The sequence below is a fragment of the Pan troglodytes genome, chromosome 5 (assembly GCF_028858775.2).
Source record: "Pan troglodytes isolate AG18354 chromosome 5, NHGRI_mPanTro3-v2.0_pri, whole genome shotgun sequence".
Taxonomy (NCBI): domain Eukaryota; kingdom Metazoa; phylum Chordata; class Mammalia; order Primates; family Hominidae; genus Pan; species Pan troglodytes.
This window is the reverse complement of record NC_072403.2, coordinates 80,950,927-80,967,871: the sequence shown is the minus strand read 5'-3', so window position 1 is coordinate 80,967,871 and position 16,945 is coordinate 80,950,927. Positions and strand designations below refer to the sequence as shown.

The 16,945-nt window shown below is 35.0% G+C and overlaps 1 protein-coding gene across 5 annotated transcripts in view; it reads right to left on the bottom strand.

Annotated features, from left to right (window-relative positions):
* The window catches only part of ADGRB3 (adhesion G protein-coupled receptor B3), a 753,008-nt gene that overhangs the window by 393,495 nt on the left and 342,568 nt on the right, over positions 1-16,945 (bottom strand). For all 5 annotated transcript variants that reach the window (XM_016955757.3, XM_054686001.1, XM_054686002.1 and 2 more), the window contains one exon: positions 1,263-1,457. In XM_016955757.3, the coding sequence (XP_016811246.2) occupies positions 1,263-1,457 (195 nt within the window). The remainder of the gene's footprint in view (positions 1-1,262; positions 1,458-16,945) is intronic.

Below are 16,945 nucleotides of genomic sequence, written 5' to 3'. Positions count from 1 at the left end.
GAAAAGTACTTGGTTACTTTATTAACATTTAAAACTTAGGAAAAAAAGTGTTTCATCTTTGTAAGAGAAAAGCATCTTTGAAATGTTCAAAAGATAATAATCTTCCATCCACTCCAGGCAATGTACTTTTACAATTATAATTTTAAATACGGACAGTGGTGATTTAATATAGAATTCAGCACCAATAATTCTCGTAGCAGTTTCTTTCAGCAGTATATGCATATGATTTTAGCAATATATGTACCTCTATACAAATTAGGGTGTCAGTATTATTTATGAAAGATTCCATGATTCTAAAAAGCCTTGTTTTCCTCTTTCCTTCAATAGCTAATTAAAACAAAACAAAATAAAACAAAACAAATCCTGTATTTTCCAAGGGAAATACCAATAAACTTACAAATTTAGAGTAGGCTGAAGGAACACAATACCTAATCTGGGAGTTTTGCCAAATCTTTATTTTAATGAACTTTATGCAGACATGCAGTAAGAACATTATGCTGAAAATGCAGAAAGGAACTCAGCAGTCTTTGTAGAAGTACCTTTTAATCTACAGCATAAAAAGAGTTAATCTGAAATGCAAACTGTAGTTGCATTAAATATGCTTTGTTTGCCATTCAATAAGCTTTGTTTTAATGGCAAAGGCAATACTGACATTGGGTGAGTACTTAAACTTTATTATGGAAATAAATGATGTTGTTCTAAAAGTCTTCCAAAACAAGAAAAATATGCTGTGAGAAGTTATTGAATTTCGTATTTTCTTAGCTATAACAATTTTCTATTTGCCTTATATTTTCAGGGAATAGTTTGATAAAATTAAATATGTTTTTCCCCCACTAACAGCAAAACCCTAAATAAACTTTAAACTATGTTTTTTTGCATGTTATAGTTAATGTGTTTTCATTATGCTTAATGCACTTTTAATAGTCTCCTATGTCAAGATGGTATATTAAATGTGGGAATAAAATATCCATGATACCACCTTGAATTTGCTATAGTGCCTTTTATCTGGGGGCTCAAAGCACTTCATACAGGTTCTCATTCAGTATCTCCGTGAGGTGTAATATATGCATTTTATGGGCGAGGACATTGAGGTGGAGAATGACTAAGGGAACTGAGGTCATTTCCAGAGCTCACACTAAGCATAACTTGGATGAGCATTCTCTTCCTCCAGTCCGCCTCCAAGATGGCTGCACTGGCTTCGTGGGACCAAAAATTGATTGCATCTCCACTAGCCCTTTCCTTCACGAACTTATCTCCCTTACCTGGACACCATCAGATGCAGGGATGTAACTTGCCCTTTTAAATGTGTCTGTCACATTTCTCAGGATCTCCACAGACATCAGAAGATCGCCTGCATAGAAATTTTTTCTCTGAGTTAAATCCAACAGTGTCTTGGTCACCTGGGACATTCCATCACCTGCCAGCATTCGCTGCCCCTTAGCAAGGTGCTCTTTAATCTGTGATGGTCAAAAGAACAGAGCAAACATCAGAATCTTCATTATCATTTATCTGAATAACTTCATCAAACAACTTTATTTAAAATTGCTCAATTAACTTAAAATAGCCTTGCAATGCTTGGGAGGATTTGAAAACTGTAAATTGTGTGTATCCCATACTCAGATGGATAAACATCCAGCATGCAAGAATTAATGAGTGTATACTTTTCGGCAGGCTTGACAAACTTGCCATTTCTAGTTAGAACACACAATTCAACACATTTGGGAAAATGTGTATTAATTTAGGTTCTTAATTGGAGTAAAAATCAAAAATACTTTAGCATGTGGTAAACATGGGGGACTGTTTAGTAAGGTGTGATCAGAGATGAGAGATTATAAACACTTCAAAAATAGCCATTTTTACCAACAAGCTGAGCTTATTAACTTTTGCCTTACCTCTTAAAATGAACACATCTCTATAGAGCAGCAAAGAAAGTTATTAGCAGCACAAATTTACTTAAAATATGTTTAAACTTTGGAGATTTACTATGACATGATTGAAAACCAGATTGCTTTAGCTTTTTTTTTTTTTTTAAACAGCAAAAACAATTGAAAACTCTCTGCTGGGTCTTCAGCAACAGAATGAACTATTAAAATGCAAAGCTTAAATTAGTTTGATGGTCAGAGAAATGTGCTGCCAATTCTTATATTTGCTTGTTGTACAGTTCAAGGGAGGAAAAACATCTTATAATGCGAAAGAATAGTAAGGTAAGAGAAGGTAAAGAAATAGCAGGAATCCATTATACTTTTACTTGTTTACTAAAAGTTTAATCTGTACCTTTTCTTTGCTAAATTTGTTATAAAATTAACTAAAAAAAATCATGAAATAATCAATAATTAACAGGCCAGAGAAATAGTGAAATAGGAAGGTTAAAGTACATTAATTGCAATTACCAATTTCCCATCAAGAACTGTGCCAACAAATCTTTTAAAGTATGGCAATCAATCTGAACTAATCAAAAAAGTATAAATTTTCTAAGTATTATATTTCAGAAAGTGTTGAAATCTCATATATTTTACTTTTCTTTTTCTGTAAAGATGTCTAAAACAATTTTGGTTAAATAAAATCTTTAGAGACATACTTTATTTCCATTGTGTTATGCTAAAAGTCATAACATATTTAGGTACTTTACTTCTCCCTATTCTTTCATTCCTTTTCATCTCTCTTTGGTAGCTGCCATCAACCATGGACTAAAACCCAAATGACTGACACGGCATCAGTAATCTGGCTTTTACCTATCTCTATAGTGTTAATGCTAATTGGTAATGGAGTGATATTTATGTATTTATTCATGAAAGAGACACGGCACTGGCCAATAAGAAGGACATGAACCCTCAAAGTAGAAGCCAGCTGGTTTCTACTTTGTACCAGGCTGTACTACCAGGCTGAACTCCAGCGCTGCTTCTAAACTACTGGTAATTATTTGCAATTTTCTGTTCAGGTCATGCGTTTCATGACTTCAGATTTTCGCAATAGATATTCTACCCTCTTTTCTTCCATGGTCTCTTCTTTAAAAACCACTCATATTTAGTTCTTGTTCTTCTAAATAACTAAACAGAGTTAATCAAAGCCTTCTCTTGTTATCTTTTATACAGACATGACTTTTATCACAGAGAATGGTGATTATCTGCTTATTTTTCTGTCCCAATAGTCTTTCTGAAACTTGAGGTCAGTCTCCCTGCCTTATTCACAGTCTTAGCAAACAGCATAGCAAAATTTTGTTGCAGCGAATTCAGTTGTTATGCCCTAAGTACACCTTTGTGGTGCAATATAATGGAATGGGCTTTAGAGCCAGGTGTGCCTAGGTTTGTGTTTCAACTTTGCAGCTTATTATTTATGTAATTGAGTTCATTGGAGATTCAGCTTACCATGTCTCCTCTGAGATTTGAAAAATAGATCTATATATTAAAAATGTTTTAAAAGTCATTTTCTTAACACAATTCAACCCACACAAGCCTAAGATAATTAGCAGAAGCTAGAGCATACACGAAAGCATCTTGCTTTCCCACGGTCTGTGTGCCCTACATGCTCTAGTTTCCGCAGAGTTCTTCCCCCTTCCCCGCCATTTGCTGTGCTCTAGTGGCACTTGTCTTTTTGCTCTTCCTCAATAACATTAGGAAAATGCATATCTCAGGGCCTTTGTCTTGCTTTTGTGTGTGTGTGTGTGTGGGAGCGGGGGGATGGCGGGGGCCTTAAATAGTCTTTCCACAAGCATTCACATGCTTTTTGTCGCCTTCTCAGAAAGGTCTTACCTGACTTCCTACCTAAAATGGAATCCGTGTCATTCTCAGTCATCTCCCAGACTTTATCAGGCTCAACCTTACCTGCCATTGTGCCTTCTATTTCTTGGTTTTTTCATTTTTCTGCCTGTGCCATTAAAATATTAATATAAGCATTCTGAAGGAGGAGGTTTTGTTTAGTATTTTATTCCCATTATCTAGAACCTTATTCAATATACTGAATGAATGAGTTAAAGGAATGAATGGGTTATTGAATCAACTTCCATCTATGCTTAGGTTGTTAGGTCATAGGATTAAGTTAGGCACACTTGAAAGACGTAACTTATTCATGAACATAGTCCATAGGAAACACTGGTAACAAATAGCATGAGACAAACACACTACCTGACTTAAAGAGGTAGTGCTGCTTCTGAGGTGAAAAATGTCTGGCGCTGTAGCTGCACTTGTCCTTTTGCTCTTCCTCAATAACATTAGGCACAGGGGTGTCTCAGGATATGCATGAAGGGTGAGGAAAGTTTTGAAGAGAAATGAAGGTAATAGAGTCTAACCTAAAAAAAGTCATGAAATTCAGTCCTCAGTTTTGTGCTGGCAATGCAAATCACAGCTGTGATACTCAAAGCTGCAGAAGACTAAATTGTTCTCCATTAGGAATGGAATGTAGCAATGGTTGCCACGGTAAATAATTAATGTCTGACTGCCTCAAATCAGCCCTTTCTCTATTATTTTGGCAACCCATACCTGTGCCTGTGAGGGATTTAACTTGTACAGATCTCCTCAAACAAAAACATCACAACATAGAATTGAATCTTGAGAAATAAAACATTTAGACATGCTTTCTGTTTGCAACAAAAATAGTTACAGAAGGCACTGGATGGCTCAACTAATAGGAAAGCCAGTCTGTCACGTCTGGGTCAGCATCAAATCTGGCCCAAGTCAGTAGTAAATTAACGTCATTGCCATCTGACAGCTGCTTAGAAGGCTTATGTAGAATGAGTTGTTGTCAGTCCAGCTCTTAGCAAACAGGTGCCCAGATGACAACACCAGCTCTAACAATTGGCACTGATTAGCATCCTTCCTGGCATTGTCGGTGAAAAGCACTCGGGACAACTACCTTGTAATATTTTTACACACTGGTGAGACTATTCGTTGTCTTTATACAGGGTATAAAGAATGTTTGAATAACATACGTTTCTGTCCAGAACGTATTTAGTTGAAAGACAATTTCCCAGTTCTTGATCTTCTATCCACAATATATGCATACTGTGAAGAGTTCTCTTTTTTTTTGCCTTATGTCTACCCTTTCACTACCTATTTCCTAGAATGACATGTCCAGGTTTATCTGCTAGATTGTTTTCCCTTTTTTCTTTCTGGATTATGAGGTTGAGAATAAATGGGTTTGCTCATCTTACCTCTTCCTTGTTTCAAACTGTCCTTTATTTGCATTCTACTTCTCCTCCTTTGTTGTCATCTCTATGGTTTAATTCTATGGTTATTTCTAAGGTTTTGAATCCCATCCAATCCCTTCTTCAATATTTCCCTCTCAAAAAAATTGCCTGATATCATATATCTTATTTAAATATCAACTTTTCTTATTGCTACTTCCTTTCAACTACTGTTTTCTCCCTGGTTCTTTTCAAAATCAATATCAGAGGTACAAAATTTGGTTTGAGCCCAACAACTTTTTAAGTTGTAAATTAAAATTTCCAGTTACCTACAAAGTATGCTTTCTGGAAATCTTGTTAGTATGTCATGTCTAAGTAGCAGTTGTAATAATAAAACCTAGATTTAAATTGTGGTTCTACTACTTATTACAAAGAACCATTGGAAAAAATTATTTAACTCTCTCCTAGGATTATTTGATTTATCTGTAAAAAGGAGAAAATAATCACGCTGTTATTATGATGAGTTAATATAAAAATAGAGGTTAAAAGTGGACATTCAGTGACTGTTTCCTCTTCTCCCAAATTCAAGATCCAATTTCTCGAAATGCTAGCTATATAGTGTTTCTCATCTCCATCCTTTTCCTATAGACACGAGATGGATCCTGGTATAGGTCTTCAGTACTTAACTTCCAGAAGGTTGATTCTTTCTTCAACTGAATCTAATTGGCTATTTATTCTATTCATTAATTTCAATGACAATATTTTACTTATAGAAGTTCTGTTTAAAGTTTTTCATATTCTTTAATTATTTAACTGTTCTTTCACATCTTAATGATTTTAATTATTTCTGTTCTTTCATGTCTTAACAATTTTAAACAATATATTATAGTTTTAAACATATTTCCTATTCTTTTAAAGTTCTTGTTTTGCTGAGTCTCCTGATTCCTGCATTTGCTGATTCTTCCTCATAATGTTTTGCTTCATGATATTTATAATTATTGTAAACTTATATTCAGAGGGATATATTTATCTTTTGGGAGCCCCAAGTGCCTGGTTTGTGAAACAGTTGTTAGGGATGCTTTTGAGTGCATTTCTCTGGGTGTGGAGCCTTCAGGCAGTTCACTGGTCCTGAATCAATTTATGCAAATTTTGATGTTAATTCCATCTGTTCTTGGTTCAGACTAGGAGTTTCCATTTCTGAAAGGCAATTTATTTCCTCTTCTCCAAGAAACTCTGTATGAATTACAAATTTCTTACACACATTGCAGGCCTGAGAATGCATAGGGTTTTTCTACTTCATGAGGCTAGAGCAGCAATACAGTGCTGGGTCATTTCTGGAGGCTTGGAAGGGCATCGCTGCTTGTGTGAGAGGTGTCGTTAGCATCCTCACAAAGGCTTTAGGACCTCAGCTTCTAGCACCCAAGGCTTATGTATGATCTAACACTCCAATAGCTTTTTTCTACAGTTCTGGCTTTGATATCCCCCTGCGTTAATTTCCAATACCTAAGGATTCCTAGGTCTTTCTTTTGAGAGAAGCTATAAGTCAATATTTGAAAATATATACTTCCTATAGTTTATGCAGAAGTCATTATGATCTATAATGGTCAGCGTGGTTCACCCCACTGCTCTATTACGACTACTACAAGTACCCTAGTAACAATCTGTCTAAATTTCTCACCACTTCTCCCTGCGATAATCATGGATTCTGTCTTTGCTCCCTGACTCATGCTATTCTGTCGCTTTAAATGCTCTCCCAAAATCCTCTTATTAAATTGTTCTCTCTCTTTTCTCCTTCATGAATTCTTTTTGGATAACTGCGATCATGATATGATCTCTATTTTCAGGCTCATAGAAGTAATCTTGCTGTATCTTATATTACTATAGTGTTTGTGTTGTTATCTTATCCATTCTACTAGACCATAAACTCCTAAAGAGCCTGTAGTTTCTTCTTCATCTTTGTTTCCCCTATAATCTCTAAAACACTATGTGACACACAAAAGTACCTGTTCAAAGGGCTTGCTGAATTGAACTAAAACTACAGGAGGATTTTATTTTACTTTCAACTATAATCCACAAATGTTGGCAAGGTAAAAGCAGTAGTCCATAATTATTCAAAACAAAGAAATATGTAATAATTGGAGAACTTTTACACTTCCTGACAGAATTGGTTTGTAAACTATATCCAATTAATTTAAGTAGGCAAATGAATTCAGAAATTTTAGACATCTACAGTTATATACTTGCTACCTTTAGAAAATAATAACAACAATCATTTATCATTCTGATTATATCGCAAGCATGAGACTACATGTTTTATAAGGGGTACCTCACTTGAGCTTTAAAACAATCCTTTGAGGTGCCATAATGATTCACATTTACAGATGAAGGAGTGGAGACTTAGTAAGGTTAACTGCATTCTCCAGGATTGCATAGCTCCTAAGTAGTGACTATGGAGATTTGAGCCCAGGCAGTCTGATCCTTTGTTCATGTGCTTAACTAATACTATATGCTTCACTCAGGTTTTATATGGTGCTTTCATTAGAAATTGTCAAAATACTTATTTTGACAATATTTAAATGTGTTCGTATGTTTAATCTGTTCAGAATATTTAAAAATCATTATCAACCATGTTTGCATTAAGGAGAAATTCAATCATCTTTTTCATATGAAGAAACAAAAGACATGAAGCAACTCACCGGACTCTTGAGGTATTGAAAATTATTTGAGTAGTAGTTGTTTTTGTAGAATATAATGTGTAAACGTTTCAAAGCCATTTACGAATACCTATAGAAGATTTTGTAGGTAGTTTTACTCAAGTGGAGGTTGAATAAAACCCAAGGTTACCTTAAGGACTCAATTTCCTTTGGGTAGCGTGTTTTGATTATTGTAATTTAATCATGGAAATAATTCAGAAAGGTTTTTTGTAATTTTCATATTTCCTCTTAAAATTATAATTATCAGTGATTATGCTTGCTCACATTGCAACACTGTGAGCATTATTGCTCCAAAGGACAAGTCTTAAAAGTTTCTGTGTCATTCATATTTACTACTATTGAGAAGATCAACAGTGAAAGGGGGAAAAATGAGTCTAAAAATAGTTGCTCTTCAGAGTTCTGGATTAAGCCTCCTTGTTCTTTTTATAGAGAGATGTGGAGAGGGTCATGGTTTAAAGAGTAGGTGTGTTTCTGAAATAATCTTATTCTTTTCATTTCAAGCCTCCCACTGCCAGCCACAGTTGCCGCTATTGTGTGAATATTAAAAAAAAGGTTTATCATAGTTGCTCTGTGCAAATGATACATTTTAAACATCATATATTTATATATTATTTTCAGCATCAACTCCTACAGCCCATCTTCAAGGTACGTTAAAGGCTTTCACAGTTCTAACTGGCTTCAATTAAAAGATAATTATACATAGAGCTTTTTTCATAAAGCAACAATCTAAATATACATCTTTTAATTTAGTTCATAATCTGTAATTTCCTAAGACCAAAATCACTCATTGGACAATGGCATTTGATTATTTATAAATCTACCTGAAGTCTCCAGGAAATATAGAGATTATTCTATGTGAAAAAGAAGGTATACCCTTAGTTCTGGTAAATGAATATTTCTTAATTTTCCCTGTGTTTGATATGAAGAGTTTGTGTTCATCTCAGAGTTGCCCTAAAGTGGAAACATCAAGTCCGAAAATAAAATCATTGTCTGGAGACGATATGATAGGGCAGATTTGGTCCAGAATTTCACTGCATAAATCATATAGGTATCACACAGAACTCAGAATTGTGTGTTGAACAGCATTTGGCCAAAAGTGCTTCAGATATCCCAGTTTCTTGTCTGAGGAATATATGAAGTGAGAGATTGGACAGCATGAATTTGAGAACTGAAAATTATTGTTGGGAATAAACTGAGCCATGGAGAAAATTGAGTCAGGTATAAACTGTGCATATTTTGCTGTAAAACCTGAAATTTCCAAAATAAGAATGAGAGCATAGTAAATTTGCCTATCCAATATAAACAAGGAATAGCTTTAATATCAGAGTTTTTGGCTAGAATTTGACAAAACTGCAGTCCTGAGCAAAGGACATATGTAGGTGAGACGTCTTTTCTAAACATCAAACAAATCTAGATGTTCTCATAAATATTTTGAGCCAGCAGATGGAACTAGAGCATGCTCTGTGAGCTCAAAACAGTATAGTGGCCACAGACTGGTGCCCAAGCTTTTAGAAACCCCCCCAATCAGAAGCAGAGCACTAAGTAACATGATGTTTCTCTGTAGATTTCTCAATTCTATTTCCATTACTTGACTTTTCTGGTTCTAGGGATTGTACACCAGTCAGAATAGGATAGACTATGCTGTACTAACTACTTCAAAATCTCAGTACCTGAAAGCCACAAAGGAATATTTATCACACTGCATATGCAACCCACATCATCAGGGAGGCTCTGTTTATTACAGTCCTTCAAGGGCTTGAGATGATGGAGGATAAAAGACCTTGCAATGGCAATGAATGACACTCTCAGGCCTGACACGGCAATGGTCACCTCCATGCACAACCAATTGACCAGAACTAGTCACACAGGTACCTAACATCAAGGGGGTGAGGAAGTACAATCCTCCCATATGCCCAGAAGAGGAAAATCAGATATCACCTAATATAATATGTTTTGTGATGGTATGATGCTAACTAACAGTCATTTTACTTCTTTGCCTCTCTCTAATGCCAATGGATTGATTCATCAAAATATCAACGCTGGATAAAATCTACCACAGTGTTTCTCAAACTTTAATGTGCAGTGAATCACAAAGAGCACTTTTCAAAGTTGCTGATTCTGATAACGTAAGTCTGGGGCAGTCTAAGATGCTACATTTCTAACAAGCTCTCAGGTGCTGCGGATACTTCTGGTCCTCAGAAAACATTCTGAATAGCAAGGCTTTAACAAATACCTTCCCTGCACCTGCATACAAGTAGCTCAACTTTGTTGGAGAAAAATCATAACTAAACTGACAGCTATACTCTAAATTCTGTATTTCAGACTTCAGGTTGTACACAATGCAGCCTGATAATCCTATTATATTTCTCTAATAGGCTTATTTTCAACCTTCTGGAAATTACCGTTTTATACCTTTTCATCTCTCTTGGAAAGACACATATTTCCTCCTAAATCCTCACTCTTAGCTAATGATCCTGCCTCATACTAAATGGAGAAAAAAAAATCCATCAGATGAAAACCCCATAATCTCTCCCACACAAAACCCACTAAGCTCTTTTCACTGTATTCATCTTTCCCATCTGCTTTCCTCTGGTTATAAAGGAGAAAGTATCTTTTTTCCTACCAAAGTGAATTTTTTGACTTTTGCTATGGCTAACATTTCTTTTTGCCTTCTTGGGTTTTCTTTAATTTTTCATGTTTCTCTTCTAAATTTTTACTGGATAATTTATTTTAACATATAAAAATGTTATAATATTTCTCATTTAAAACAAAACAAAATAATACAAAACCCATTTTTGGCCTTACACATCCTCCTAACTACTACCCTATTCTTCTGCTCTCATTCATTATCAAAATTTAGAAAGGGATGAATACACAACCATTTTTTACTTCCTAATCTCCTGTTCTTTGTGTTGATGACTTCCAAAATTATTTCCTGTCCAGAAATTAGAATCTGAGTTTCCGACTCCCATATCCAATTACATTCTCCAGATTTAATAGAAACAACCTTTGACAACCCAAAACCTCATCTGTCCCAAATTATTCCTCATGGCCCTGCCTTCCCTGCCTCAGAAAAATGACATTATAACCAGCCAAATGTGATTACTAACCTTAATAAAAGACACCATCATCTCTCGTCTGGATTACTGCAGCAGGTTTCAAAGTTTCCAGTCCTGCCACCCTATGGTCTATCCTCCATAGAAACCTCATATGACCCTCTTTAATTAGATCTAATCAAACCATCCCTCTTCTCAATGCGTTCCCATTGCACTTAGTATTAAATCCAAACTCCTAGCAAAGGCCTTAAGGCACAGCTCTCTCCAGCCTCATGTCATGACACTCTCTTCTTGCTTACTACCTCTGGCCAGTAGATCTTTTTGCCTTCTTAAAGACCTCAAGGTATTTCCATATGTTATTTTCGCTACATGGAATGTGCTGTCATTTCCTGACATAGTCATTCTCTCTACCGTTTACATGTTTATCTCATGCATTCATCTCATCTTTCAGGTCACAGTATTAAATGTTATTTCTAAGAAGAAATAGAGAGACCTCACGGTTTTTTATTTTATTTTATTTTAATCTGAAGTCATTTCCAAACATTATTCTGTATGTTGGCACCCTGCTAATTTCCTTTAACATGTAAGAATTTGTAATTATTTTTAATCTCATCTTCTGTCTATTTATATTTACAATGAATTTATTGTGTGTTACATTCAAGTTGCTTCTCCAGGTCCTTGAGCTCTACTTGGCTCATAGTTAAAGGTCAATGATTATTTGTATAATGAATTAATGGGTAGATGAATGGATACATAAATGATTGAATAACACAGTATAGTTTCTTTTGTAATTTTTTTCCCTTTGGTATTAGTCTAAATATACTTTTCTATACAATTATATTCAATTACAATTATACTATACAATTATATATATACTATATATATGTTATATACTATACAATTATATTCTATCCTATAAATAAGTTTCACTTCAAAAAGTTTCAGACAAGATCAGGCCCATTCAGGGTGGCATGGCCGTGAAGACACTTCAAAAAGTTTCAATGCCTAAAACTGACTCTAATATTTATCCTCCAAGCCACACTAAAGGCATACTTTGGGAGAAGCTTAAAAATCTCCTCAGCTTTTAGTGATATAATCAGTAGTAAGTTATAAGGTTAAAAATGGAAAAAAAGTATATTTATTAGAGATATTTCATATACATATTAGGCTTCCTTAAAGTTTCCAAGGGAACACAATCATATGTGACTAAAGATTATTTTTCTTTTTTATAATACAATTTAAATTTACTGGTTTGGGATAATGTCTCACTTATATAAGACCAATGATTTTGTCATTGCAACTAGAAAAACTCACATAAATTACAAAAATGACACTTTCAAGGACATCAGAGAGCTATGTAAGTAGTGAGAATGAGATGAACTAAATTTCCAGAAAGTAGAGATCTTTTCTGAGGTAAGCCAAATATTTAATTCATTTTTTTTTCTCCTGCGAAAGTTTCTTAATTCTGGGTAAGAATTGAGGGTCAAGTATGGGTGAGGCAGAGCACCTCTCAGGTAGAAAGATAAATGAATATAATTTGGTTGGCCAGAGATGGAAAAATATAGTGAAAATTTGAGGGGCCCTAAAAATCCTGCTGAGATTTTTTTTTCTCGTGAGACATTTGCTGAGCTTCTGCCCTGTGTAAAAAGCTGAGGAGATAGGATGAAGACTTCTTAAATGCACAATTGCAATTTTCCCTTTCCTTTAAGAGCTTTGGGAACTGAGGGAAGAGTCCAGTGTTAAGCACCCAGTTGGTCTCACCCTCAAGACAGCTGACAGATTTGAAGTTGCTTGGGCAGAAAGCTAGAACATGGAACTAGCAACTTCTGAAGGCTGAGCTGAATCTCCCTCTGTCTCTCAGAGCTGACAGGATGGGCACATGTAGGCTCTACAAACATCATGGAGAAACGCAGCCTAAGCAGATATAGTCTTATTAAAAGTGCAAAACAGCCCTGACCCAGATCAATTTCCGAATGAAATAAAGTATCAACTCCTCACTGTATTTGAATAGCTAAGGAAAGGAAGGATACTTTTTGGGATACATTAGCCGGTATGATTTGAAACCCATATGTTTATTTTATGCAATGTGTGACATTCAATAAAATATTACCAGATATGAAAAGTGGCCAGGAGATATGACAGACAAAAAGAAAAGCCAAGTAGACTCACAGATTATGCAGATGTTAGAGTTATAAATGTACTTTGGGAGGCCAAGGCGGGCAGATCACGAGGTCAGGAGTTCGAGACCAGCCCGGCCAACATGATGAAAACCCGTTTCTACTGAAAATACAAAAATTAGCCAGGCGTGGTGGCAGGCACCTGTAATCCCAGCTACTCAGGAGGCTGAGGCAGGAGAATCGCTTGAACCTGGGAGGCAGAGGTTGCAGTGAGCCGAGATCGCACCATTGCACTCCAGCCTGGGCAACAGAGTGAGACTCTGTCTAAAATAAATAAATAAATAAATACATAACAAAATAGATATTGTCCATTCTTTGGAGAACCCCAAAAGTGTTGTGATCTTAAAAACAGAAACAAAGTGTATTCTAGACTAGCAGTCAGTAAACTACAGCCTGCAGGCCAAATCCAACCCATTGCTTGTTTTTGTATAAGTTTTGCTGAAACACAGTCATGCCCATTTGTTATTTACCGTCTGTAGCTGTGCTCTTGTGATACAAAGCAGAGTTGAATAGTTGCAACATAAGCCATATGGCATGTAAAGTATTTACTAAAGTATTTACTATCTTGTTCTTATAGAAACAGTTCACCAGCCCTGTTCTAGACTTATAATAGAATACATGAAGTCAATACAATTGAAAGTTTTACAGGCATAATGGAAAACTCATTAGGAATTTCTGAAATATGTTGTAAACTCTGACATATGAATTGCTTAGAAAAGAAAGATTTAAATAACACCTCCCTTCCAAGTTTGTTTGTTTCCCATCAGCTTCAATAAATGTGAGCTATTATTATTTGCTGTAAACACAGTGAACACATAATTTTATTCAGGACCACATGTTAAAAACTCCATAACTGTGGAGCTGAACTCAGATCTCAAAACTCTAACAGGTGGTTCTGAATAAAATAAAGAGACTTCTGCCCATTTTAGAGAAAGCAATACTCTTTAACTTTTCCTTGTTATTGTTGGGTTCTGCAATGATTATTTGAATCCGTAAGTGAGTACTCACAACATTTTGGAGCGTGGTGACAAGAATTAAAAGGCAGTAAAATGCTATGTCTTGAGTACTAAGTTGTCCACATGATTTCATGAGAGGACCATGTAGTTAGAAATACATGTATATGGATACGAAAATCAATGTTATAATTAGTAATAATAATAACTCACAGTTACTGAATGTGTACTACGGTCTGGTAACAATCCTGTTTAATTGGTCTGGAGTGACTTCCTTATTGATTCAGGGTTAAGAACTTCCACATGATAATAATGTTGTCAGGATTAAGAACTACTGATTTAGGTGCTCCCTGCTTTTCCATGACTTGTCATGTTCCAGCCTTATTGTATTACATAGAACTTGCAGAACAGGTAACTCCTGTCTCACAGGCTCACTCACCCCCACCTAATTGGTGAATACTTGAAAATTAAAATCATCTGCTAGTTCCTATGACCAGCTGAACCTCGGCATTCGTTTACTGGTTTCTTAATTGCTCATTAAAGAAACAATAAGGCAGGCATACTTTTTAGCTCAATACATATTTGTTGTAAACGAGACCTATGATGGTATTGTTTTGTTTTCTTCCCCCAAATAAGCTGAAGTAATAAAATGTGTTCTCGTCTTTTAGGCAATGTGCTGAGCATTTGCGCAATGAGATGGTGACCAAAAAAGTGTGATATGTGAGGAGTTTTGTTGCATTAACTTGAGAGAAAGTAGGGAGAAAAAAGGAAAGCAAATATTCTCCTACTTTCTGTCTCTTTCTCTTTGTCTCAGTTTCTTTGTCTCTCTGTCTGTAGCTCCAGCTATCTGTTCTAATAAACTACCCATAAGAGTAGAGGAAAGTAGGAGAAATAAAGTCCTTAAATGGGATTCAAGTTCTTTAACATATGTAAAAAATTTTAGGTAAAGATGACTAAATAATCACTCCAACATTTGTATCTGTTTGTTCAATGAAGATTTGAATCATAGAAACAGAGTTTTAAGGAACAATAACCTAAAAGGGGACATTTATACCTAACTCTTCATATTTCCCTATGGAAGAGCTTCCATTAGAGTAGTATCTTTAGCCTTTCTCCATCTTCATCACTCACTCATCTCCAGGGAAGGAGGAGTGATATACCTGTCCAATAAATTTAGGAGAAAGCATTGGTATGCTTGGATCAACCCCCTTCGCTTTAGATTTGTCTACCTACAGGGGCATACATTCTGCCAGTTACACACAGCTTGTCTCCACAGGTGTGTGTTTGTATGTATGTAAAAGAGAGGAAGAGGAGGAAGAGGAGAGAAGAGAGAGAGAAAGAGAATGTTGCCTGTGATTGTTCACATATACCAAAGACAAAATAAGTCTATTTGTTCAAGTGTAGGCTGGCCCACTGGACTACAATATTTAGTCATGTTCTCCAAATAGCTTATAAGTAATAAGAAATGATATTGTTAATTTATTTGACTCCTGTGCCTATTTTTCAAGAGTTCTGCAATTATGTTTACTTTGTCTGGTATACAATTCAAAAAATACTCCAGAGTATCAAATGAAACATTAACATATTAAAAATTTAAACTTTCCAAGAATCTCACAATGTTTAGCACTTTGTTCTCATATTCTCAATTTTATTTAATTGGATATGTGTATTTGTGTCTTTTTTAAAAAACAACATTGGTATGATAGTGTCTAACTTTGCATCTTATAAGGCTTCCAAATAAACTTCATAAGTATTAACTAATTGAAATTGTTATACAATGGCCAAATAATTTCATAAAGTGATGTCACCAATCACTACACATTTCTAGGTATTTGGGGGCTGGAGAAATTGCACATGAAGGCTAATACTCATTCCTTTCATGTGGTTAATATGCATAAACATTAAGTCTGGTGTATCAGCTTCTCAGAACTCTCCAGCTGCTAGTATCCTTCTACTGATAAGAAAAGTAGCAAAGTCGTGCTTTACTCAAAAATCTTTGAAATATTTATTAATAGTATATGCTTAGTATTGTGTTAGGAACTATAGCAATGAAGATTTACAACAAAAGAAAAAAAACAAATGTCCAACATGACAGATTAGTGATTTTATATCTTAAACTTATTGATGGCCCTTTTGTTTACCTCAACTGGTTTATAATTGAGAGTTCACAGAACATACACAACTAATGTTTATTAATGATAAAATTTCATTTCAAATTTAGGTGATTGCTATATATTTATAAAGTAGGTATACACATATATTGTAATCTATGTTTCAAATAGTTGGAAAACATAGATCTCCCTATTTTAAATATTTTTCTATAGTAGATTATAATTAATTATTATTGAATGAACTTTTAGAATATAGAGGGGTAAGGAAATGAAATATCTCAAGGATTAAATGCTGAAATGATAAACTCTACTAGAGGAGAAAAATGCACAGTCTCCAAACTAATTTAAGAATTTGAGGAAGTCTCAAATGTTCTGTATCACAAATACTATCCAGTTTTGCTACTTAGACAAAGCATGACTTAGCAAAGCAACAGAATGAGTAAGACTATGCAGAAACGTTGATCTCATTTCTGTTTCCAATTGAGTATGCAGAGTGTGGATGATGAGGCTGATGTGTGACATAATCATTATTGAAAGCATACATTCATTCATCCTATACTTTACTGAACATGTAAAAAGATCATGCTCTTTAGGCAAGCCCTAGATTTGTGTATGTATGCATGTACAAATGTGTGTGTATATTTCGTACATGTATTTAAGCATAATTCATATGCCAAAATATATGCAACATCTATCTTATCTCTATCATCTATCTGTGTATCTATCTACCTACCTATCTATCTATGTATCTATCTACCTACCTACCTACCTATCCAACCATCTATCCATATCTAATTTATCTATACTTTTCTACA